Source organism: Mustelus asterias, chromosome 10 (genome assembly GCF_964213995.1).
Source record: "Mustelus asterias chromosome 10, sMusAst1.hap1.1, whole genome shotgun sequence".
NCBI classification, from domain to species: domain Eukaryota; kingdom Metazoa; phylum Chordata; class Chondrichthyes; order Carcharhiniformes; family Triakidae; genus Mustelus; species Mustelus asterias.
Genome location: NC_135810.1, coordinates 101,721,832 through 101,748,780, shown reverse-complemented (window position 1 = coordinate 101,748,780; position 26,949 = coordinate 101,721,832). Strand labels below are relative to the sequence as shown.

Here is a 26,949-nt window from a genome sequence, read left to right as displayed (position 1 = left end):
AATGACGGTCCACAGAGAGAATAAAGGGTCTGAATGGCCAAACGGCTGCCGGAAGATGAGATGTTATTCCTCCAGTTTGCGTTGAGCTTCACTGGAGCATTGCAGCAAGCCAAGGACAAACATGTGGGCACGGGAGCAGGACCGTGTTTTAAAATGGCAAGCAACTGGAAGGTCAGGGTCCTGAAAGCGCACAGATCGAAGGTGCTCAGCAAAGCGATCACCCAGTCTACGTTTGGTCTCTCCGATATAGAGGAGACCACATTGGGAGCAGCAAATGCAATAGACCAAGTTGAAAGAGGCGCAAGTGAAACGCTGCTTAACCTGGAATGAATGTTTTGGACCTTGGATGGTCAGCATGGAAGAGGTAAAGGGGCAGGTGTTACACCTTCTGCGATTGCATGGGAAAGTGCCATGGGTGACGGGAGGGGTGTTGGGTATAGAGGAGGAGTGGACTAGGTTATCCCAGAGGGAATGGTCTCTGCGGAATGCTGACAGAGTGAGTGAAGGGAAGATGTGTTTGGTAGTGGCATCACGCTGGAGTTGGTGAAAATGGCGGAGGATTATGCTTTGCTTTATTAATCCAGAAACTCAGCTAGTGTCCTGGGGACTCGGGTTCTAATCCCGCCAGAGCAGATGGTGGAACTTAAATTCAATTTTAAAAAATCTGGAATTAGGAATCTACTGATGACCATGAAATCATTGTCGATTGTCGGAAAAACCCATCTGGTTCACTAATGTCCTTTAGGGAAGGAAATCTGCCGTTCTTACTCGGTCTGGCCTACATGTGGCTCCAGCAATGTGGTTGACTCTCAACTGCCCTCGGGCAACGATGGATGAACAATAAATGTTGGCCAGCCAGCGACACACATGTCCCATGAATAATAAAAAAGACCTCCTACTCTGCCAGAACAGTAATGATGATTTGATGCTCGAATGAGCATTAATTGGCTACAGATAGGCCCTCCATCCCTTACTTGGGGGGAACTCCCACCTTGGAGAGTTGGTAGTACTGGAGCTGCAATGGCCAGAAGAGGAAATGCTTCAATATGCCAGAGTCTAAATCCCGGGACTAGATGGCATGGTTTTGGAGGGTCATAGGATGAGAAGGGCAGAGAGGGCCTCAGGAATGGGGGGAGGGAGGGAGGGAGTGTGCATATTGGATATTCAGGATTTCGGGGAGAGGCTCAGGTGAGGAGGGGGGTAGGTCCAATGGCCAGACATCAAGGAACACAAAGTCAGAAGAGGGCTTCTGACGGAGGCGCCCCAACCTCCTACCCGAGATCTAAGCTAATTCATATTCAGGCTTGCCCCACGTGAGGTAAATCCTCCCAGCAGCCCTGAAGGTGAGGTTGGCTGGGAAACAGTAATTGGGGCAAGGGTGATCAGCCTGTTTCAGGCCTTGCCTGTCAAGGTAACATCGCTGTACGTTTGGGGGACTCTGAGGAAATCCCTTCCATTCAACTTCACACTCCACATTGACCCCAAAAATCCCACTGGCGGGGGAGCGTGAAATTCAGGCGCTGATCTTAATCATCCAACAGGTACTCTACTTAAACTGGGAAAGTGTTTCTCAAGGCTACTGATATCTCCGAGGTTTCGTTTGATCCACATCAGTTGGCAGCAGCCACATAATGTGAGGCAGAACTGATTGCTTGCAATTGCCATCAAGTCCAATCATAGGCTGATGTTGAGGAGTTATCTATTTAATGGCCCTACTCAGCACAGATCACGATATCTCCCTCAGGAATAAAGGAAGCTGAGTATTACTCCTTAACTCTATTACATAGAAAGATTGGAATTGTATAACAATATCTGAAACAAGCAGCTCCCCCAACGGTAGAAACAGAATTATATCAGCAGGTATGATGTCTCTCCAAGTGAGAGGAAACATTCTTCATCATTGGGGACTATTCGCATATTAAAAATGTATTTGGTAATGGGGTAAACAGAACGGTTTTAATGGTTCAGTACATTCCCTTGTGGTTTAATCTAGCACAGCTACTGACAGCAGCGGTAATGATTTCAATATTGTGCGTTGCAGAACCCAGCACTCAAGGCTACAGTTTGCAGGAGTTTATTATTTTTAACATAATATTTTCAATGGAAAATTGAAACAGTTGCTTTGCACATTTAAATTTCTCAAGTGGATCAAGAACATGGAACAAACAAAATGATGTCTGTAAACGGGAGGAATCGCAAGAGAATCAAATTGGCAGACATGCCGAGAATGTTTACATGTTTAATGTTGCCTCGCGGGACATTTCCAAAAGAAAAATAATTCTAGTAACTATAACCTGATATCATAGAAACATGGGTTATGAGGAAAATGACATAAGTTGATCCCTTTTCAATTAGTGTCAATCCCATCTTTTCATAATATCCTTTGATCTCTTTGCTCTTAGCTCACATCTGACTGCTTTTTTTTTGCACTCTACACATCAGACTTACCTGGTAACTTTTCTACCTGTCACTGGGAGAGGGCTAAATGGTCCACTTACTTCCCTTCTTATTCCTGATCTTTTCATTTCCCACTTAATTGTGTCCCCTGGTATCTGAAACCTCCACAATAAATACAATGTCAATTAGTGTTAACCCTCTTTAACATAAGAACTAGGAGCAGAAGTAGGCAATTCAGCTCTTAGACCCTGCTCCGCCATTCAATGTGATCATGGCTGATCTCATCTTGCCCTCATCTCCACCTTCTTGCCCACTCCCCATAACCCTTCATCCCTCTATGAATTAAAAACTTATTGAGCTTCTTAAATTTATTTAGAGTTTCAAAGTCTACTGCACTCTGGATTAGAGAATTCCACAGATTCACGACCCCTTGACTGAAGTAATTCCCCATCATTTTCATTTTAAATCTGCCTAAAACTATGGCCTCTTGTCTAGGGTGTTCAACGAGGGGAAACATCCACTCTATGTCTGCCCTCCTCAGAAGACAAACATGGGACATGACCGACAGAGTACCCTTCATCGTCCAGTATTTCCCTGGAGCGGAGAAACTACGACATCTTCTTCGAAGTCTTCAACATGTCATCGATGACAATGAACATCTTGCCAAGGCCATCCCCACACCCCCACTGTTTCAAACAACCGCGCAACCTCAAACAGGCCATTGTTCACAGCAAACTACCCAGCCTTCAGGAGAACTGTGACCACGACACCACACAACCCTGCCATGACAGCCTCTGCAAGACGTGCCGGATCATCGAACAGATACCACCATCACACGTGAGACCACCACACACCAGGTACACAATACATACTCATGTAACTTGGCCAACATTGTCTACCTGATACGCTGCAAGAAAGAATGTCCCGAGGCATGGTACATCGATGGGACCATGCAGAAACTATGACAATGGATGAACGGACACCGTGCAATAATCACCAGGCAGGAGTGTTCTTTTCCTGTCAGGGAACACTTCAGCTGCCAAGGGCATTCAACCTCCAATCTTCGGGTAAGCATTCTCCAAGGCAGCCTTCAAGACACACGACAACGCAGAATTGCCGAGCAGAAACTGATAGCCAAGTTCCGTATGCATGAGAACGGCCTCAACGGGATCTTGGGTTCATGTCACAGTAGAATCATAGAATCATAGAAACCCTACAGTACAGAAAGAGGCCATTTGGCCCACCGAGTCTGCACCGACCACAAACCCACCCAGGCCCTACCCCCATATCCCTACATATTTTACCTGCTAATCCCTCTAATCTATGCATCCCAGGACACTAAGGGGCAATTTTAGCATGGCCAATCAACCTAACCCGCACATCTTTGGACTGTGGGAGGAAACCAGAGCACCCGGAGGAAACCCACGCAGACACAAGGAGAATGTGCAAACTCCACACAGACAGTGACCCAAGCCGGGAATTGAACCCAGGTCCCTGGAGCTGTGAAGCAGCAGTGCTAACCACTGTGCTACCGTGCCGCCCTTGTAACCCCCACCATACTGCCTGAGTTTGCAAAATCCTGGCTTGAGTTAATTCGCACCTCTCTAACCTGTGATTATCCTTCTCTCCACACACACTGTACCTGTAAAGACTCGCATTCCAACCATTCTTCACATTCTAATCTGTAATCATTTTGCAATTGTGTCTTTGCCTATATATGCTGTGTTTGTGAAGTAACCTCCACTCACCTGATGAAGGAGCAGCACTCCGAAAAGCTCATGATTCCAAATAAACATGTTGGACTTTAACCTGGTGTTGTGAGAACATAGAACAGTACAACACAGTACAGGCCCTTCGGCCCTCGATGTTGTGCCAAGCTTTGTCCAAAACCAAGATCAAGCTATCCCACTCCCTATCATTCTGAAACTTCTTACTGTGCCTACTGTGGAATGACTATTATTAATATAGATTACTCCCACCAGAGACTATTTTCCCTTGTTATTTTTTTATTTCTACCCAGATTGATTTCACGTCTTGATCTCCAGTGCCAATATAATTCTTCATTACAGCATTGATCCCTTCCTTTACTAACAAAGCTACACCATCACCTTTCCCTTTCTATCTATCCTTCTGAAACACTCAGTACCCTTAGATATTCAACTCCCAGATCTGGTCTCCTTGTAACCATGTCTCAGCAATCGTCATCAAATCATGCCCCATTGTTTCTATTTGTACTGTTAACTCATTAATTTTATTCCTAATACTACGTGCCGTGGAAATTTGCCCCATTATGAATTTTCCCTAGCCTTCTACAATTCCCTGGTTTAATATAACAGTCACGTGCTCTGTCTCTTCCTTTCATTGTCTGGTAACAATTAGCTCATCTCCTTACACTTTGATTTTTAAAATTTCCATGCAAATGAACCCCCCACCGCCCCACTATTTAGTTTAAAGCCCTATCCACAGCCCTAGTTATTCGATTTGCCAGGACGCTGATCCCAGCATGATTCAAGTGGAATCATGGACACTGATCCCAATGGAACAGCTCTCTCTTTCCCACATATTGGTTTTTAAGAAAAGCTGAATATGTTCGAATTATGGCTAGATGACATTTTCCGGGAGCACCTTAAATCATATCTTGGCCTGATACATACAAGCATTTTGACTCCTTTAAGCATTGAAACTTTTAAACAGCAGCAGCAAATTAAAAAGTGCGAGCACCTTTAATGCTATGACTTGCAAGTCATGCATAGCTATAATGTACAAAACTCCTGTAAACTAGTTTAAGTTTATTTATTAGTGTCACAAGTAGGCTTACATTAACACTGCAATGAAGTTGCTGTGAAAATCCCCTAATTGCCACACTCAGGTGCCTGTTCGGGTACACGGAGGGAGAATTTAGCACGGCCAATGCACCCAACCAGCACGTCTTTCAGACTATGGGAGGAAACCAGAGCACCCGGAGGAAACCCATGCAGACACGGGGAGAACGTGCAGACTCCACACAGACAGTGATCCAAGCCGGGAATCAAACCCGGGTCCCTGGCGCTGTGAAGCAGCAGTGCTAACCACTGTGCCACCGTGCCGCTAGTTGCCAATAATGATGATCTTTTATTTACCTTAGTCCAGAAGATCTCTTTACAACAAGGTAAGCATCCACGGCATAGCAGAACAACCACCAGAAGGTGGCACTATAGAACAGTTGAATCCAAATCTGCTGGGTGACAGGGACAAAAAAGAAGAATATTTGTTGTTGGAATTAAACCAGTTCGTATAATTAGTAATTGTAAAGCAATAATAGGCAGAGCTGGAAATATTAAACCGGTATTGAAGCTTCAGTAGTAGATCGATCCTACTCACAGCACTGGAGACACAGAAAGCTGTCGGCCAGGATTGAGTTCCATTAACTGAGATTCTTGTAACAAAGTCTGGGAAGCCAAGCCACACTGAAGCTCTGGTTATTATTCCTTAAAGAAAGAGGCAAACCTTGTTTGAGAGAATATTGAGCACTTGCTAAGGGGGTGTGAGGGGGGGAGGGGAATCATTGAAAAGATGCAGAACAGAACTTCAAGTCAAATAAAATGCATCCGAATGTATTGAGGTGTTAATAGAAAAAGCAATTTGCTATATTTAATCATCATATTCTGCAAATAACTTACTTTATGTTCAAGTTGAAGTTCGGGAACTACATTTCCCGGCGGATCTCCGGGATTCAGCTCATGCTTCGTCCGGGAAACGGCTGCACGTGTGCAGATTGTTCATTTTCACCTCTACAGGCCAAGAGCCAACCCTGCGTGCACACGCAGAACAAAAAAAGCGAAACGGCGCAAAACTGTAGGTCAGGTGACCTGACCCCAAGCGCCATTCCAGTGTGTGTGTCTGAGGGGAGCAATACACAATGAGGGGGACAGGGAGAAGGTCCCAAACCAGGGAGCGGGACGGAAAGAGGTCCCAAGCAGGGCCAAAAACAGGGATTAGAAACCAATCTCGCAGCACGGTGGCACAGTGGTTAGCACTGCTGCCTCACAGTGCCAGGGAGCCGGGTTCGATTCTGGCCTCAGGTGACTGTCTGCGTGGAGTTTGCACATTCTCCCCCTGTTTGTGTGGGTTTCCTCCCATAGTCCAAAAATGTGCAGGTTAGGTTGATTGGCCTTACTAAATTGCCCCTTAGTGTCAGGGAGATTAGCATGGTAAATACCTGGGATTACGGGGATAGGGTCTGGTTGGCACTGTTAGTGCAGGCTCGATGGGCTGAATGTCCTTCTTTTGCTCTGTATTAATTCTATGATTAGTAAAGTTAAATGAAAGGAGTAGGGTCACACAGGCTCCAAGTTAAAGAGAAAGTTGCAAAGAGCAGACTTGAAGCTAAGATGGCTTGAGAGGAGCACAGAAGCTCTGAGGGGGCAGCCAAAGGTTGGTGACTCCTTGCTGTGGGCCTTTTAGAGCAATGGTGTTCTGCTTGGCACGGCCGAAGATCTGAACATGTGCTTGCAAGGTGAAGCTTGAATGTACTCTGAGACCTGGGGAAAGGAATCTCAGGAGGTGAGACTGAAACCCTGGAGTGGATCCTTGTTGAAGCTGTCCAGGTGGGAGTGACATCTGAAGAGAATTCCAAAGCAAGATCTTCAGATGGAGAGATTGGAAATCCTTCTGAGAAAGGCCAAGGATGGAATTCTCCAGCCCTTCTAGCCAGCAGGATCTTCTGGTCCCACCAAAGTCGACCAACGCCGTGGGTTCCCCCAATTCTGCCCAAAGTTTCTTGGGAGGTTGCAAGCACCAAAAAGCATCAACTTCCCTCTGTCAAGGACTGTGGCATCAATCCCCTAACAGAGGAAAGGGATGCAAGGATTTATGGAAGCAAAGGATCAGAATGAAAAGTTGGGGTTCAGTTAACCAAAACGTCAGGGAAGAAGCTTTTGTTGATTCACAGAATGTGAAGTGTTATCAATGGTACCCAGGCTGATGGCGAGGGACATCACATGTATTCAGAATTGGTGGTTTGCTGCTCTACTTTAGCTCCTCTCCTAGAGATTAACCTGAATTTCTATGTTCTTAGGTGAGTTGAACTATTTCACTTCGCAAGCACTGCTCCTGTATCTTTGGACAGCAGTGGCTGCCAATGATTCTGTTGTTAGCATTTACAGCTCCTCTAGTCCCATCCTTTGTTGCACCAGAAGTTTCCGTGCTTCCCAGATGCCGAGAAGCAGGAGACAGGCGCAGCACTCCGCAAACTCAACTTCCAATTTTCAGGAGTTCATGTGTTAATCCGGCCCTTTCCCAGCCCCTGTGCCTGAAGCAGAGTCTCACACCTACTCCGACACACCAAAGAAACATCTGCTTCGCCCCAAAAATGTTAAAAACAGAACATCACTCCTTGCTGCAGCTTATCCCATTTCTCACCCAACTGTCTCAAAATATGGATGTATAACTGTATAATGAGGACTAGAAATAATGTCCTGGAATTATTATGCATGTCTGATTCTAGAAGCTTAAGTAATTACTGTAGAATAGTCCTTACATCACTGAACTAGTAATCCAGATACATCAGTACAAATCCCACCATGCAGCTGGGGAATTTAACTTCAGGCAATTAAATAAATATGGAATAAAAGGCTAGCATCAGTCATGGGAACAATGAAACTACTGAACTGTTGACAAGATGCCATTATATGATTCTGATATTTGCATAGTGACAATGTTCGCTGTCAGGAGCAACAAACATCTTTGTCAGTACAGACTCGATGGGCCGAATAGCCTCCTTCAGCATGGTAGGGATTCTATAATGGATTCTATGATGAAGCTGTCAGATTGGTGCAAAAACTCATCTGATTCACCAATTTCTATTCCGGAAGGAAGTCTGGCGTTCTTACTCAGTCTGTCCCATGTGTGACTCCAGGCCACATTGGTGAATCTTAATTACCACCACAAAAAGGCCTAGCAATCTACCCAGAGAAGCTGATTAGAGATGGTCAATAAATGCTGGCCTTTCCCGTATTCCCACCCAATAATATTTATCAACTTCAATTAGGGACAAATCAATTTGAATCTATTCTACAGCTAGTGCTTCAGGCTATTTATTTATGAGCAGTCAGTCAACAGAGTGATGCCCCTTTAATACAGTCTCAGCTTTAGCTTGGATTCCAGCAGACGGGTGTCCATTAACTGCCCCACTCCACTTACACAACCAAAACCTTTGATAAAAACTGGATCCAGTTTTTTTTTAAAGTTAGTTAATCTTGGAGTGCAAATACTGGGAGTCGACTCAGAAAATGATGGAAGTCTTGGTATCTGAATTAAAAGAGCACCAGCATAAATGGGACTGTGTAATAAATAATAAATAGTCAAGTCAGATGGTGTTCAAGCAGATTAACTTCATTTCAATGGTAAGGGTGGCACAGTGGTTAGCACTGCTGCTTCACAGCGCCAGGGACCCAGGTTCGATTCCCAGCTTGGGTCACTGTCTGTGTGGAGTTTGCAAGTTCTCTCCGTGTCTGCGTGGGTCCCCTCCGGGTGGTCTGGTTTCCTCCCACAGTTTGAAAGACGTGCTGGTCAGGTGCATCGACCCGAACAGGCGCTGGACTGTGGCGAGGAGGGGAATTTCACAGTAACTTCATTGCAATGTTTATGTAAGCCTTACTTGTGACTAATAAACTTTTACTTTGCTTTTACATCTTATTTTTGTTTTCCGAATACTTTAGCCTCGTTCATACAATTTATTTGACAATGTTATCACAGAACAGAAAGAAAGCACTTTCATTTCTAATGAACTCAGAGCGACCTAATGCTTGCTAAAAGTTCCACTTACCGCAGGCTATTTTTAAAAATTAATTCGTGGGACATGGGCGTCACTGACTGGCCAGCATTTATTGCCCATCCCTAGTTGCCAAAAGGCAGTTGAGAGTCAACCACATTGCTGTGGCTCTGGAGTCACACGTAGGCCAGACCAGGTTAAGACAGCAGATTTCCTTCCTTAAAGGACATTAGGGAAGCAGATGGATTTTTCCGACAATTAACGATGGTGTTATGGTCATCAGTAGATTCTTAATTCCAGTTATATTTCTTTTTCAGTGGATTCAAATTCCACCATCTGCAGTGACGGGATTCGAAACTGGATCCCCAAAATATTAGCTGAGTTTCTAGATTAATAGTCTAGTGATAATACCATGAGGCCTCCGCCTCCCCATTGCCAAAACAAATAGAGTGTCAGCATGTTTCACCAGCACGATCAAATATAAGCCTTGATGAGGACTCATTTAGAGCACTCTAGTTTACAGAGTTGGACCTCATTTCACAATGGATGAAATGGAGCCCATGTAAATGGTTCAAGGAGGGATCATTATACTTGTCACCAGTTTGAAGGTGCATGGTGGGCTGTGAGAGGTAGGACTTTAATTTCAGAAACATGTAGATCTTAAAGAAAGTATGACTATACAGAAAAAGAGGCCATTTGGCCCATCATACCTGTGCCAACTCTTTGAATGTGTTATCTAGTTAGTCCCACTCCCTGGCTCTTTCCCCAATAGAACTGCATTTTTTCCTTTTCTACTATATATCCAATTCCCTTTTGGAAGTTACTGTGCGTCTGCTTCCACCATCCATTCAGGCAGTGAATTCCAGACTTACACAACTCACAGTGTGAAAATTAGATTGGGGTAAAAGAAAATGGAAGGGATTTGTTTTCGACTATATGGATGCGCTGCTTTTATTGGATAGGTTGGGAGGGCTAGGGGACTTGAATAGAATGGGTACATTCATTCTTCTAATGAAATCAGCAGAAAGAGCAAGATAATCAAGTTTTAAAACAGTCAGCAAAACCATCAGTTGCAAAGTCTCCAGTGTAGGCCATTAACCCCAAGACAATAGAAACCTCTGATAGGTGAACAGAGAGATAAGCGGTATCCAGATACTGGCTGTGCTCGGATATAGACGATTGAAGAGCCAATGTGATTGGAGAGGTTGGGGAGTAGTGCATGGGAGGAAACGTGATTGGATAAATTCCTTTCATCAAGGTTTGAGTCAGTCATGTGTCAACAATGCTGTAAGCGCATTGAACAAGAGTTAAAATCCTCCCCATGGATTTACAGATGAATGTAATTCCCAATTGTTCCTTGTTAACTGCTGCTCAAATACTGTGACCTATTAAACCTTACTGAGATCCAAATGAAAAAAATCAGTACAGCGTTAACTTTGACCATAATCAAAATTCTCAGGATTACTATTGACCAGAAGCTGAATTGGACTCGCCATATCACTTTTTTTTTCATTTATGGGATGCAGGCATCACTGGCTAGGTCAGCAATTATTGCCAATTCCTAATTGCCATCAACAAGCTGTTGGTGAGCTGCTTGCTTGAACTGCTGCAGTCCATGTGGTGTAACTACACCCACCGTGCTGTTTGAAAGAGATTTTGACCCAGCAACAGAGAAGGGACGGCGATATAGTTCCAAATTAGGATGAGGTGTGGCTTGGAGGAGAACTTCGAATGGTGGTGCTGTTCCCATGTGTCTGCTGCCCCCGTGCTTCTAGGTGGTAGCAGTCATGGAGTTAGAAGGTGCTACACGGTCAGAGGCTAGGGATTCTGCAGCAAGTAACTCAGCTCCTGACTCCCCAAAGCCTGTCCACCATCTGCAAGGCACAAGTGAGGAGTGTGATGGAATACTCTCCCCTTGCCTGAGTGCAGCTCCAACAACACTCAAGAATCTCGAAACCATCCAGGAGAAAGCAGCCCGTTGCTTGGCACCCCTTCCGCAACATTCAATTCCTCCACCACCAACGCACAGTGTCATCGATGTGCACCATATACTGCAGGAACTCACCAAGGCTCCTTAGGCAGCATCTTCCAAACCCACGACAATTACCGGGACAGGGCAGCAGGAAACACTACAACCTGGAAGTTTCCCTCCAAGCCACTCACTATCCTGACTTGGAAACATTCCTTAATTGTCACTTGGTCAAAATCTTGGAACTTCCTCCCGAACAGCTCTGTGGGTGTATCTACACCATGAAGACTGTAACTGTTCAAGGAGGTGGCACACCACTACATTATCAAGGACAATTAGAGATGGGCTTGCCTAACCAGCGATGTCCGCATTGAATGAATTAATAATAAACTTAGAAGGCATTCAAAATAGTCCATTGTTAGATATGTTGTCCCCAGCCCTCCCAACCAGAGTTTAAACTTTGTAAAGAACCAAGAAAGACCTTGGGAGGCGTTCCTTTTCGAAGAGAGGCCCTGACCTTCAGTGCGTGAATTAGAGGGATTGAAAGCAGCTGCAGTGAGGAACCACTCGGTGTAGAGGCTGAGAGGAGAAAGAAGGGAAAATATCATAGGGAGAATCACACAGGGCTTGGCTTGGAGATTCATAGCTGATGGGGATTCTAAAAAAGAGATAAGAAAGTTTCAATGAAAACGCTGAAACATTAGCCTGTCCCTTATGCTGGTTGTAAAATTAACTGAAGAATGAATGAAGTCCAGCTATTTCCTGCTTTCTCCATTGACTAGACTAGAAGATCTGAGGCTGGAGGTTAGACGTTGACAATTGTACAGCCCAAAGCTCTGATCAATTTCAGCATAAAGTGAGAATTAAGCCTCAGTTCAACTGCTACAAGGTACAATCACAGAAACAGACCATTCAACCTGTCATATATTTAAGTAGTTGCATGATTGCTTGAAGAACTAGTCACATGATTTTACAGTGATGTCATTAGGGTGTTGCGCAGGCTGCTGTTTTAGTTTCAGTTTGTATTCTGTACAGGCCAGAGCTCCTAGAATAAATCTGTTGTTGTTAGTTTGAATCTACATGTGCAAACCACAACTCCTAACATAGTTCGGACATTACACAACCCAACAGGCTCATGCCAGTGCTTATGCTCCACACAAACTTGCCCCTTCTTCATTCATACCCATAAGCATAACCTCTATTGCTTACACACTTGTGCATTTCCCAGCTTCCCCTTAAGTAAGTTTATACTATTCGCCTCAAACATTGTAGCAAGTTCCACTTTCTAACCACTTTCTGGGTAAAGTGGTTTTCCTTTTGAATTTATCAGTGACTATCTTATGTTTGTGGCCTCTAACTTTGGTCCTAACCTCAAGTGCAAAGTTCTAAACATTGGTTAAGCCTCAATTGAAGAATTGTGTCCAATTCTGAGCACTGCACTTTAGGAAGGAGAGATCCTAAATGAATACTTTGTGTCGGTATTCACAAAGGAGAGGGATGTGTTGACTGGGAGTGTCTCGGAGGGGTGTTGACCCGTTAGAGAAAATCTCCATTACATGGGAGGAAGTGTTAGGTTTTTTAGGGAATATAAAGACTGACAAATCCCCAGGGCCTGATGGAATCTATCCAAGGCTGCTCAGGGAGATGAGAGATGAAATCGCTGGGCCTCTGACGCAAATCTTTGTCTCGTCACTGGACACAGGTGAGGTCCCAGTGGATTGGAGGATAGCTAATGTGGTCCTGTTATTTAAGAAGGGTAGGAAGGATAACCCGGGAAATTATAGGCCGGTGAGTTTGACGTCCGTGGTAGGGAAGTTGTTGGAGAGGATTCTTAGAGATAGGATGTATGCGCATTTAGAAAGGAATAAACTCATTAACGATAGTCAGCATGGTTTTGTGAGAGGGAGGTCATGCCTCACTAACCTGGTGGAGTTTTTTGAAGAAGTGACTAGAATGGTTGACGAGGGAAGGGCCGTGGATGTCGTCTATATGGACTTTAGTAAGGCGTTTGATAAAGTCCCTCATGGTAGGTTGGTGCAAAAGGTTGGATCTCATGGGATAAAGGGGGAGGTGGCTAGATGGGTGGAGAACTGGCTTGGTCACAGAAGACAGAGGGTAGTAGTGGAAGGGTCTTTTTCTGGCTGGATGCCTGTGACTAGTGGTGTTCCGCAGGGCTCTGTATTGGGACCTCTGCTGTTTGTGATTGATATAAACGATCTGGAAGAAGGTGTAACTGGGGTGATCAGTAAGTTTGCGGACGACACAAAAATGGCTGGACTTGCAGATAGTGAGGAACATTGTCAGAGGCTACAGAAGGATATAGATAGGCTGGAAATTTGGGCAAAGAAATGGCAGATGGAGTTCAATCCAGATAAATGCGAAGTGATGCATTTTGGTAGAACTAACGTACGGGGGAGCTATACGATAAATGGCAGAACCATAAAGGGTGTAGATACGCAGAGGGACCTGGGTGTGCAAGTCCACAGATCCTTGAAGGTGACGTCACAGGTGGAGAAGGTAGTGAATAAGGCATATGGCATGCTTGCCTTTATAGGACGGGGCATAGAGTATAAAAGTTGGGGTCTGATGTTGCGGTTGTATAGAACGTTGGTTCGGCCGCATTTGGAATACTGCGCCCAGTTCTGGTCGCCACACTACCGGAAGGACGTGGAGGCTTTAGAGAGAGTACAGAGGAGGTTTACCAGGATGTTGCCTGGTATGGAAGGGCTTAGTTATGAGGAGAAATTGGGTAAACTGGGGTTGTTCTCACTGGAAAGACGGAGGATGAGGGGTGACCTAATAGAGGTGTATAAAATTATGAAAGGTATAGTTAGGGTGAACGCTGGGAAGCTTTTTCCCAGGTCGGTGGTGACGTTCACGAGGGGTCATAGGTTCAAGGTGAGGGGGGGAGGTTTAACACGGATATCAGAAGGACGTAGAGGGTGGTGGGGGCCTGGAATGCGCTGCCGGGCAAGGTGGTGGAGGCGGACACACTGGGAACGTTTAAGGCTTATCTAGATAGCCACATGAACGGAGTGGGAATGGAGGGATACAAAAGAATGGTCTAGTTTGGACCAGGGAGCGGCGTGGGCTTGGAGGGCCGAAGGGCCTGTTCCTGTGCTGTATTGTTCTTTGTTCTTTGACTTTAAGATGATTAAAGATTACATAGATGCTCCAAGAGATGAGGAACTTCGGTTACTTGGATAGATAGGAGAATCTGGGGTTGTTCTCCTCTGAAAAGAGGACAAGGGCAGCAGACAAATGGGAACATCACCCCTGGAAGGCCCCCTTCAAGTCACTCGGAGCCTGACTTGGAAATATATTGCCATTCCTTCACAGTTGCTGGGTAGAAATCTTGGTACTCCCTCCCTAACAGCCCCATGCCACATGGATTGCTGAGGTTCAAGGTGACTGCTCACCACCACCTTGTCAAAGACAGTTAGGGATGGGCAATAAATGCTGGTCTAGCCAATGATGCCCACATCTCATGAATGTATCAAAAAATGATTTGATCGTGGTGTCCAAAGTCATGATGGGTGTCAACAGAGCAGTGAGGAATTTTTCCATTGACTGGAGGGTCAAGAACCAGAGTGCCTATATTTAAGATGACTGGCAAAAAGAACCCAAAGGCAACATGAGATAAAGTTCTAATTTTTTTAAAAACACAGTGATTGGCAAGGATCTGGAAAGCGCTGCCCGAGGGGGTGGTGGAGGCAGATATAATCATTTCAAAAGGAACTTGGATAAGCAACTGAAGAGAAAAGATATTGCAGGTCAATGAGGAAAAGGACAGTGGAGTGGGACTAATTGAATTGCTCTTGCAGAGAATCAGCATGGACTCAATAGGCCGAATGGCCTCCTTCAGTGCTGGAGCCATTCTGTGAACTGTTGATTGTGGTCAACACTACACCAATAGAACGCAGATGAAGTATTGGGAATATCTCTTGGTCGATCAATTCCAGGGCAGACAGAGATATTTTCCAGTTTTATTTCACCCCTAAACCCCTGGTCTGGAAAGTTTTTCCTTAACCTCTCCCAGTAGATTGCATGGCTACCTGGTGAGGGATGGGAAAGATGAGGTGTAGGTGCTGTCACATGATAGCACAGGATGACTTTGATGGACCAGCTGGTCTTGTACTTTCCCTTTGTTATTCCTCTTCCATTCTATTGACTGTAACAAAAGGTAACTGATGATGTAAACATAACTCATCATCTTTATTTGTGACCTAAGTGTGCAAACAAGGGAATATAACTATACGATGGCCTAATCACTGTGCGTCCGAATAGAACATACACAGAGAGACACACGCACGTGCATGCACTTCCCTGTAACCTTTCTCTGCGCCCTCTCCAATGCCTCTAGATCTTTCATATAATATGGCAACCACATCTACATGCAGTCCTCCAAACATGGTCTAATCAAGGAAAATCTCAGCAGGTTTGACAGCATCTGTGGAGAGAGAATAGAGCCAACGTTTTGAGTCTGGATGGCCCTTCGTCAGAGCCGACCTGATTTTCCAGCATTTTGTTTTTGTTGCAGATTCCAGCATCCGCAATGATTTATTTTTCTAATCAAGGTTTGATAGGTATATAAGACATGTTAACTCTTCAATTCTACCCCTCTCGAAATAAAGCCTAATGCTTGGTTTGCTTTTTAAAAAAATAGCGGTCTTGCTGACCCGTGGCTCAACCTTTAGTGATTGGTGTTATAGTTGTGCATGTCTTAAGTAATAGCACAAGAGGTTATCTTAAAACTAAACAGTCTTTGCCACATATAGCTTGCAGTTACTTTCCATTCAGTAATATTGATCTCTAAACCAAAATGCAGAGCAACGTGTTGTGTTGGACAAATGGAAAATGTTCTGCATTTTAATCTGCTCACCATTCAAGAGCCTTTGATGGCAACTCCTATTAATACATCTAATTATCACCAATGAGGAATTATTTTGAAGTGGATTTCATTTAGAGGCTTTGATATTGAAAAATTAAACTGAAAGCACTTGTAACGTTTGTCTTTGACATATACTTGATGTTGTGTTACCCAGCATCAATTATGGTTAATACCATATTATGCAAGGCCTCAAAAAGTAACTATGCGCTTACATAGAGTCATCGAGCAATACAGCACGGAAACAGGCCCTTTGGCCCAACCGGTCCATGCCGACAATGGTGCCCTCCCAGCTAGTCCCAATTGCCCACATTTGGCCCATGTCCCTCTAATCCTTTCCCATCCATGTACTTATCCAAATGCATTTTAAAATGTTACTATTGTACCTGCCTCAACTACTTTCTCTGGCAGCTCTTTCCATATACACACTACCCTCTGCATGAAGACGATGCCGCTCAGGTCCTTTTTAAATCTTTCCCCTCTCACCTTAAACCTACGCCCTCTAATTTTCAATTCCCCTTCCCTGGGAAAAGGACATCAGGTGGGTGATGAAGGAGCAGCGCTCCGAAAGCTCGAGATTCCAAGTAAACCTGTTGGACTTTAACCTGGTGTTGTGAAACTTCTTACTGAGCAGTATGAAACAGAGATGAGGAGCAATATCTTCAGCAGAGGAGGCAGAGAGACTTCACTGAGGAGCATTCTGGGAGAAGTCGGCGCACATTGACTAAAATTGGGAAGAGGAAGAACTGGCGGCAAGGGGTGGTTAAGCCTGAAACATTAGTGTTTCCCTCCCTCACTTCTCCTCTGACCAAAAACAAAGTGCACAGACATTACAGGTCAGAAAGTGACATGAGACAAACGAACGCAACTGATTGGTGAGTATGTCCTGGTGGATATTTCCAAACCATATTAAATTGAAACTCATTGATTAGGCAAGGGTAGGGAATTATTTGCTTTTTAATAAAATCTTCTAAAGCTTTTAAACTTAAATGGTTTAGTCATGGCAGGAGAGCTCTAAGCTGCGGCTTGTTCTTCTTGCACCATGTGGGAGTCAGGCACATTTCCAGTGCCTGGGGCCAACACGTGTGTAGGACGTGTGTCCAGCTGCAGCTTCTGGAAGCTCGCGTTTCGGAGCTGGAACGGTGGCTGGGGACACTGTGGAGCATCCCCGAGTCTGAGAGCATTGTGGATAGCACATTTAGTGAGGTGGTCACACCGCAGCTGAAGGGATTGAGGAAAGAAGAGAATGGCTGACTACTAGGCAGTCCAAGAGATGTAGGCAGGTAGTTCAGGAGTCCCCTGGGGTCTCGCTCGCAAATCGGTATTCCATTTTGGAGTCTGATGAGGGCACTGGTTCCTCCAGGGAGTGCAAACAGAGCCAAGCTTCTGCCACCACAAGCAGCCTATCTGTACAGTGGGGTGGGGGTGGGGTGGGGGGGGGGGCACAGAGAGGCAGGGCGATAGTAATAGGGGATTCTATAGTCAGGTGTATACATAGGTGCTACTGTGTCCATTAATGTGACTCCAGGATAATATGTTACCTCCTTGGTGCTGGGGTCCGGGATGTCACTGAATGGCTGCAGGACATTCTGAAGGGTCAGGGTGATAATGCAGAGGTCATGGTACATGTTGGTACCAATGACATAGACAGAAAGAGGGATGAGGTCTTGCATCAAGTATTCAGCGAGTTAGGCAGTAGACTAAAAAGCAGAACCTCTCGGGTTGTAATCCCGGGATTACTCCCAGTACCACATGGTAGCAAGCACAGAAATAGGAGGATAGTACAGATGAATGTGTGGCTTAAGAGTTGGTGCAGGTGGGAGGGTTTTAGATTTCTGGATCACTGGGACCATTTCTGGGGACGTGTACAAGCGGGATGCTCTACATCAGAACCAGAATGGGACTAACATCCTTGCGGGGTGTTTTGCTAGTGCTGTTGGAAGGAGTTTAAACTAATTTGGCAGGGGGAGGGGGCACAGACTGTTAGCAGAATAAAGACGTGGAATTATATAGCAAAACAAACATGTCAGAGGGAGTGCAGCTGTATTAAGTTTCAAGGGCATAAGGCCGGCTGGATAGCCCCTATTTTAACACCAGGAGTAATGCAGGCAAAATGGATGAGTTGAGGGCAATGATTGACACGTGGAAGTGTGATATAGTAGCCATCACAGAGACATGGTTGAAGGAAGGATACGATTGGCAACTCAACATTCCGGGATATAGAATCTTTAGGTGAGACAGGGGAAGTGGTAAAAGAGGAGGAGGCATTGCATTATTAGTTAAGGAGTCAGTTACTGCAGTAAGGGGAGATGATATCTTGGAGGGGCATCAAATGAAGCCTTGTGGGTAGAGTTTAGGAATAAAAAAGGGGCAGCCACATTGTTAGGTGTTTATTATAGACCCCCAGATAGTCAGAGGGATATTATGGAGCAGATTTGTGCTCAGTTTTTGGAGGTGTGTATAAACAATAACATTGTTATATTAGGTAATTTCAACTTTCCCAACATTAACTGGGATATTCCTAGTGTTAAGGGCTGAGAAATATGTACAGGAGAACTTTTTTAATCAGTATGTGGAGGGCTCAACAAGGGAAGGAGCTGTGCTGGATCTAATTTAGGGGAATGAAGCCAGACAGGTGGTTGAGATGGTGTTGGGGAGCATTTTAGTGATAGCGATCACAACATGGTACAATTAAAACTTGTTATGGACAAGGAAATAGACAAGCTGCAAAAAAAAGGCTTTGGATTGGAGGAAAGCAGATTTTAGTAAAATAAAAGAGGATCTGGCCACGGTCGAGTGGGAACAGCTACTAATGGGAAAGTCTGCATAAGAGCAGTGTGTGGGGGGGGGCATTCAAAAAGGAAATGGGGAGGATGCAAGTCCAGAAGTCCAGCATGTTCCCTCTAGGGTAATAGTAGGAATAACAAGCCCAGAGAACCATGGATGACCAGAGATATTCAGGATACAATGAGAAGGAAAAGAAAGACTTTTCAAAAGTACAAGGGGAGCAAATCAGTGGAGGCAATAGTGAGGTATAAAAAGTGCAGGGTGGAGCTTAAGAAAGCAATTAGGAATGTAAAGAGGGGATATGAGAAAGCTCTGGCTGGTAAAAGTAGGGAACATTCCAAGATATTCCAAAGTATATCAACGGGAAGAGGATAACCAGGGAAAGAATAGGGGCCATTAGGGATTAAGGGGGCAATGACATTGACGACTATGTGGGGGTAGGATTAGTTTGCTGATGACACAGAAATTGGATGGGGCGGAGTGTCTTGGGCTACAAGAAGATATAGGTGGAATGGTCAAATGGGCAGATAAGTGGCAGATGGAATTTAACCCTGAAAAGTGTGAGGTGACACACTTTGGAAGGAGTAATTTGACAAGAAAGTACTCAATGAATGGTAGGACACAGGAGGTTCTGTGGAACAAAGGGATCTTTGTGTCACAAAGCAGGTAAGTCTTGTTGGAGTTGTATAGAACTTTGGTGAGGCCACAGCCAGAGTACTGTGTGCAGTTCTGATCGGCACATTATCAGAAGGATATGATTGCACTGGATGGGGTGCAAATGAGATTTACCAGAATGCTGCCTGGAATGGAATATTTAAGTTATGAAGAGAGGTTGCGTAAGCTTGGGTTGTTTTTGTTGGAGCAGAGAAGACTGAGGGGTGACCTAATCGAGGTGTACAAGATTATGAGAGACATGGACAGGGTGAATTCTGATGAGTGCAAGATCACAAACTTTGATAGCATGTCTCTTTTTCAGCAATACTCACATTCTGTAACACTAAACAATTATTTATATTGCTATTTAACTAGTCTGATTGATCCACTTGAGCCAGGAGAAGAATTGCTGCATTTGCAAACCTGGGATCTCTCACTTCCGGCATCAGCATTGCCCTTCCAGAGACTGTTCCCCTTGGGATCCTGGCAATCTTGAGCTCCCATCCAAGTTCCTGTTCCCACATGACAATTTTGAATGGGAGACAGCCCTGTCAAATGCTAATGACACCCAGGAGTTAAATGGTGTGGGGTGGAGAATGTGGGATGATGGATAATTTGGTGGGGAGGGATTCCCTACTACCCCACATTCTACCCATCCTACACCCCGCCCAACCAGTTTTCAAGTATAGGATGGCATGACAGCACAGTGGTTAGCACTGCTGCCTCACAGCGCCAGGGACCCAGGTTCAATTCCCAGTTTGGGTCACTGTGCGGAATCTGCACATTCTCCCCATGTCTGCATGGGTTTCCTCTGGGTGCTCTGGTTTCCTCCTACAGTCTGAGAGCCATGCTGGTTAGGTTCATTAGCCGTGCTAAATTCTCTCTCAGCATCTCCGGATAGGTGCCGGAGTGTGGCAACTTTTCATAATAACTTCATTGCAGCGTTAATGTAAGCCTACTTGTGACCCTTAAACTTAAGTTAAAAATCAATCCCATTTTATCTGTAATCTCCACAGATGCCACCTGGTAGAATTTTCTAGGGTTTGTTTTTGTTTCTGATTTCCAGCAACTGTAATATTTTGCTTTTTTTTGTACAACCCAACCCCCCACTGTTAAAAGGCATCGTGCATAACTCGCAACTTGAACATGATGAATAAAACAGCAATACATTCTTGCAAATCAGAGTCACTATGGGCGTTAGTCAATAGCATATTAGTCAATATTTTATTCAACTTAGAAAACAATGTTAAAAGTGCTGTGTCACCTACCTATACAGCCTAGAATGTCACAAATACTGATAATCAGCAGGATCCTAGAGGATGCTGAAGGTTTCTGCAACGGGTACTGGCTGAACCTACGGTAGCCCAGTCTCCTTTTTGGCAAAACCTGGCAGAGGGTGCCAATCAGACTCAGACTGGCGCTGGCGACACAGATGGCATTGAAGAAGACAGGCTGGAAACCCAGTACAAAATCTGTAGCTGCATCCCTAGTGGGACAGCAGAAGGTTTCCAAGCGGGGGGAAGCCATGGCTAAAGATGCGTTGCAAGCAAGCAAGCAGTCAGCTAGAGAAAGAGAGAGAGCGAGATGTTGAAACGCTTCATTCCTTGGATCACGGGATAAGGATCATGTGCGTTCACTCAAATCCCATCACCGCCTCTGAAAACCTTCCCATCTAAATTCATGGAATGAAAGAATTTCTTTTGAACAAGCCACAGCTCTGACACCCCGATGTAACGGGTCAAAGGAAAGTACTGCTCCTTCCCGATTAAGACAAAGGCGAGTTGTCCACTCTCTCAGATCAGTGGGTAAAGAAATCTGGATAGTCTGGACACATGATTATAGAACAGGAGGTTAATCGTGCTTTAGTGTTCCAGTTCCGTTTTATATAATCATTTAAATGAGTATGAAGGTTAAAAAAAATTATAATTAAGAAATTAAAACACCCAGAAGTAGAATTCTATACTAGTTTACCGGGGGGAGTCACCTAATGCATGTCTTGTCCTGCACGATGAGAACTCAAAACCTTTCTGTACATGTGCAGGATCGCTATTATCAGTAAGAAGTCTCACAACACCAGGTTAAAGTCCAACAGGTTTATTTGGAATCACAAGCTTTCGGAGGGCTGCTCCTTCATCAGGTGAGTGGAGTATTATCAGCGGTCAGGGACGAGCAATCCAGAGTTTCGGAGACACCGGTTCGAATCCCATCCCGGTAGATGACAAAATTTGGGATTAAAAAGTCTGGGAATAAAACTATTGTCATAAAAACAAACTGTCCTTTAGGGAAGGAAATTTGGCAAACTTACCTGGTCAAATCTGTATTTCTGGAGATGGTGAACAGTATGAATGGATGAAGGAAATAATATTTTTTTAACAAGAAAATATGGACAGTGTCCGCAAAGAAGTAGTTTTCACTAACTTCACTGCAGTGTTAATGTAAACCTACTTGTGATACTAATAAATTAACATTAATCTTTAAAACTGGGGAATTTTGAAAGCTGGAATGTTAAGAGACAGACAATATGAGTCTTTTATTCACAAATTCTAAGCGAAAGGTTAATAAAGATCTTGTGTCTAATCACATGGTTTTCAGTAAATAGTTTACTACAATCTCCCAATTAAGATCACAGATACCGTAAAATGGGGATGCTTTTTTAAAAAAAAGTATGTTTCCTGAGGAGTAAAGCGATCCGTTGAACTTTGTTAATGGAAAATGCAAACTTCAAAAATGCTGCTTGTGCCAAGCAAACTTGTGACCAGAAACATTTCATTTAATCCTTTCATTACTAGCAACGATCCAGTTACAAATGATAGAAGGTTGGATGGAAACCAAAGAGATTTTTGCTAACAATGTAATTGTGAATTGTGCTGCAGTGGGGGACTATCTGGCAGCACTTGAGTTTGACAAGATATGGGGTAAAGCTAAGCAGCTTCTCAGTGGATGAATAGGGTTTTTTTTGCGCAAATCGAAAAAGATAGGAGTTTTCAAATGTCACCCTTCTCGTCAGCCATTCCCCAACTTTCTTTTTATTTAAACAATTCATCGAAATACATTACAATCCAAATACATTCATAGAATCATAGAATCCTACAGTGCAGAAAGAGGCCATTCAGCCCATCAAGTCTGCACCAACCACAATCCCACCCAGGCCCTATCCACATATCCCTACATATTTACCCACTAACCCCTCTAACCTATGCATCCCGGGACACTAAGGGGCAATTTAGAATGGCCAATCAACCTAGCCCGCACATCTTTGGACTGTGGGAGGAAACCGGAGCACCCGGAGGAAACCCACGCAGACACGGGGAGAATGTGCAAACTCCACACAGACAGCGACCCGAGCCGGGATTTGAACCCAGGTCCCTGGAGCTGTGAAGCCGCAGTGCTAACCACTGTGCTACCGTGCTGCCCCGGTAATTATAATTTCTCAATGGTAAATTATGAAAACAACAAGCTGATATAAACACAATGGGTAGGATTCTCCCATCCCATCCGCCACGGGAATCATAGCGGGTGGGGATGGGCCATGCAAAGATCTGTTGACCTCGGGTGGAATTTTCCAGTCTTGGGGCGAGTGCAGCTGGAAAATCCCACCCAATGTCAATAGCAAATCTACCTTCTTAATACAGCAGCAAACAACCACCCTTCCAATGAAAATGGAATCCATTGTAAGTTATCTATCGCCTTCTGGGGTTTCTCCTTCTGAGGAAGCATAGTGCCCCTGTCTACATCATTGGGGATGAAGTAGAAATGGTCGAGAGCTTCAAGTTTTTAGGTGTTCAGATCATCAACAACCTGTCCTGGCCCCACATGCCGACACTATAGTTAAGAAAGCTCACCAACGCCTCTACTTTCTCAGAAGATTGAGGAAATTGGGCATGTCCGCTACGACTCTCACCAACCTTTAGAGATGCAACATAAGATAAAGGTGCACAGATTTACGGGTAATGTATTAGCATGGATAGAGGATTGGTTAACTAATAGAAAGCAAAGAGTGGGGGTAAATGGGTGTTTTTCTGGTTGACGATTAGTGACTAGTGGTGCGCCTCAGGGATCAGTGTTGGGACCACAATTGTTTACGATTTACAGAGATGATTTGGAGTTGGGGACCAAGCGTAGTGTGTCAAAATTCGCAGATGACATTAAGATGGGTGGAAGAGCAAAGTGTGCAGAGGACGCTGAAAGTCTGCAAAGGGATATAGATAATCTGAGTGAGCAAGGGTCTGGCAGATGGAGTACAATGTTGGTAAATGTGAGGTCATCCATTTTGGTAGGAATAACAGCAAAATGGACTATTATTTAAATGGTAAGAAATTGCAGCATGCTGCTGTGCAGAGGGACCTGGGTGTCCTTGTGCAGGAATCTCAAGGAGTTGGTTTGCAGGTGCAGCAGGTAATTAAGAAGGCAAATGGAATTTTGTCCTTCATTGTTAGAGGGATGGAGTTTAAAAACAGTGAGGTTATGTTGCAGCTGTATAAGGTGCTGGTGAGGCCACACCTGGAGTACTGTGTGCAGTTTTGATCTCCTTACTTGAGAAAGGATATATTGGCACTGGAGGGGGTGCAGAGGAGCTTCACTAGGTTGATTCCGGAGTTGAGAGGGTTGGCTTATGAGGAGAGACTGAGTAGACTGGAGCTATACTCATTGGAATTCAGAAGAATGAAGAGAGATCTTATAGAAACATAGAAGATTATGAAGGGAATAGATAAGATAGAAGCAGGGAAGTTGTTTCCAAATGCGGGTGAAACTAGAACTAGGGGGCATAGTCTCAAAATAAGGGGAAGCAGATTTAGGACTGAGTTGAGGAGGAACTTCTTCACACAAAGGGTTGTGAATCTGTGGAATTCCCTGCCCAGTGAAGCAGTTGAGACTACCTCATTGAATGGTTTTAAGGCAAGGATAGATAAATTTTTGAACAGTAAAGGAATTAAGGACTATGGTGAGCGAGCGGGTAAGTGGAGCTGAGTCCACAAAAAGATCCGCTTTGATCTTACTGAATGGCGGGGCAGGCTCGAGGGGCCAGATGGCCTACTCCTGCTCCGAGTTCTTATGTTGTTATGCACCATAGAAAGCATTCTTTCTGGTTGAATCATAGCTTGGTATGGCTACTGCTCTGCCCAAGAACGCAAGAAACTACTAAAGGTCGTGAATGTAGCCCAGTCCATCTTGCAAACCAACCTCCCATCCATTGAATTCATCTACACTCCCCACTGCCTCGGAAAAGCAGTCAGCATAATTAAGGACCCCGCGCACCCCGGACATTCTCTCTTCCACCTTCTTCCATCAGGAAAAAGATACAAAAGTCTGAGGTCCAAGTCCCAACCAACTCAAAAACAGCTTCTTCCCTGCTGCCATCAGACTTTTGAATGGACCTACCTCGCACTAAGTTGATCTTTCTCCACATCCTAGCTATGACTGTAACACTACATTCGTCATTCTCTCCTTTCCTTCTCTATGTACAGTATACTTTGTCTGTATAGCGCGCAAGAAACAATACTTTTCACAGTATACTATACATGTGACAATAATAAATTATATCAACAAAGAACAAAGAAACAAGAACAAGAGTCAAATCAAGGCGGTTTTGCTGTCCGGGGTTTCACCATCTGGGGTTGCTCCTTCTCTGTCACACGAGTCCCAACTGGAACAGCAGTTCTCAGGCAAGTCCCAATAGGTACAATAGTTCTGTGTGAGTTTGGATTGTGACTGCTGATAGGTTACCAATCATCAATAAGTCTAATCTTGTCCTTACTCCATCAGCAGGGGGTCAATGGACTTTCGCTTCTCTGTTATGGGATGCAGAACCTGAACTTAACATCTGTCCTGCTGCTCTGACTGTGACGAGCTAATCAGCACATTATCAAGGATCAAAGTGTAGATTTCTTGCTGAACAACCCCATCTTTATGAGAAGTGTTTGTTTGCAAGTACTTGTGGGTGAGTTTGTAATGTGCAGGTGCTTATTGCTTTCATTTGAAATTCCTATTTCTGTTACTTTAATGGTGGCGATATTAATTCATTTGAAACAATTGGACTTTTTTATTCATTCGTGGGGCATGGGCTTTGCTGGCTGGCCAGCATTTATTGCCTATCCCAAGTTGCCCTTGAGAAGGTGGTGGCAAGATGCCATCTTGAAACGCTGCAGTCCACAATGCTGTTGGGGAGGGAATTCCAGGATTTTGACCCAGCAACTGCAAAAGGAACGGCGATATATTTTCAAGTCAAGATGGTGAGTGGCTTGGAGGGGAACTTGTAGGTGGTGGTGTTCCCATGTATCTGCTTCTAGATGGAAATGGTCGTGGGTTTGGAAGGTGCTGTCGTAAGGATCTTTGGTGAATTTCTGCAGTACCTCTTGTAGATAGTACACACTGCTGCTACTGAGCGTCGGTGGTGGAGGGATTGAATGTTTGTAGATGTGCCAATCAAGCGGCTGCTTTGTCCTTGATGGTGTCAAGCTTCTTGAGTGTTGTTGGAGCTGCACCCATCCAGGCAAGTGGGGAGTATTCCACCACACTCCTGACTTGTGCCTTGTAGATGGTGGACAGGCTTTGGGGAGTCAGGAGGTGAGTTACTCACTGCAGTATCCCTAGCCTCTGACCTGCTCTTGTAGCCACTGTGTTTAAGTGGCGATAATAACCCTGAGGTAGGGAACCAGAGTGCCAGAGCAGATAGTGGAGCAGGGGTAAAACGACAGGTTAGTTCAAGCAAAATCACAAATGGAAGGGTTGAGTGTGGTGGAAATAATCTTTTGAGGTGTGTCTATTTCAATGCCAGGAGTATTGTGGGGAAGGCAGATGAGCTGAAGGCGTGGATAGACACATGGAAATATGACATTATAGCCATTAGTGAAACTTGGCTACAGGAGGGGCAGGACTGGCAGCTCAATGTTCCAGGGTTCCAATGTTTCAGGCGGGATAGAGGCAGAGGGATAAAAGGTGGGGGGGGTGGCATTGTTGGTCAGGGAAAATGTTACAGCGGTACTCAGGCAGGATAGATTAGGGAGCTTGTCTACAGAGGCCCTATGGGTGGAGCTGAGAAACAGGAAAGGTATGATCACATTAATGGGGGTGTATTATAGACCACCCAATAGTCAGCGAGAATTGGAGGAGCAAATCAGTGGAGAGATAGCTGACAACTGCAAGAAACACAAAGTTGTGATAGGAGGGGATTTTAATTTTCCACATATAGATTGGGACTCGCATACTGTTAAAGGTTTAGACGGGGTAGAGTTTGTAAAATGTGTTCAGGAGAATTTTCTACATCAGTATATAGAGGTGCCAACTAGAGAGGATGCGATATTGGATCTCCTATTGGGAAATGAGTTAGGGCAGGTGATGGATGTGAGTGTGAGGGAACACTTTGGATCCAGTGATCATAATGCCATTAGTTTCAACCTGATCGTGGATAAGGATAGATCTGGTCCTCGGGTTGAAGTTCTGAACTGGAAAAAGGCCAAATTTGATGAAATGAGAAGGAATCTGGGAAGTGTGGATTGGCACAGG

The 26,949-nt window shown here is 44.6% G+C and overlaps 1 protein-coding gene across 1 annotated transcript in view; it reads right to left on the bottom strand.

The window, feature by feature from the left end:
• gpr143 (G protein-coupled receptor 143) overlaps window positions 1-20,973 on the bottom strand; it is a 47,703-nt gene extending 26,730 nt beyond the window's left edge. Inside the window, exons 1-3 of the mRNA XM_078221458.1 lie at window positions 20,715-20,973; window positions 5,758-5,864; window positions 5,517-5,611 (exon numbers count right to left, since the gene is read on the bottom strand). Of these exons, the coding sequence (XP_078077584.1) occupies window positions 5,517-5,611; window positions 5,758-5,864; window positions 20,715-20,973 (461 nt within the window). The remainder of the gene's footprint in view (window positions 1-5,516; window positions 5,612-5,757; window positions 5,865-20,714) is intronic.
• Window positions 20,974-26,949: the final 5,976 nt, after the last annotated feature.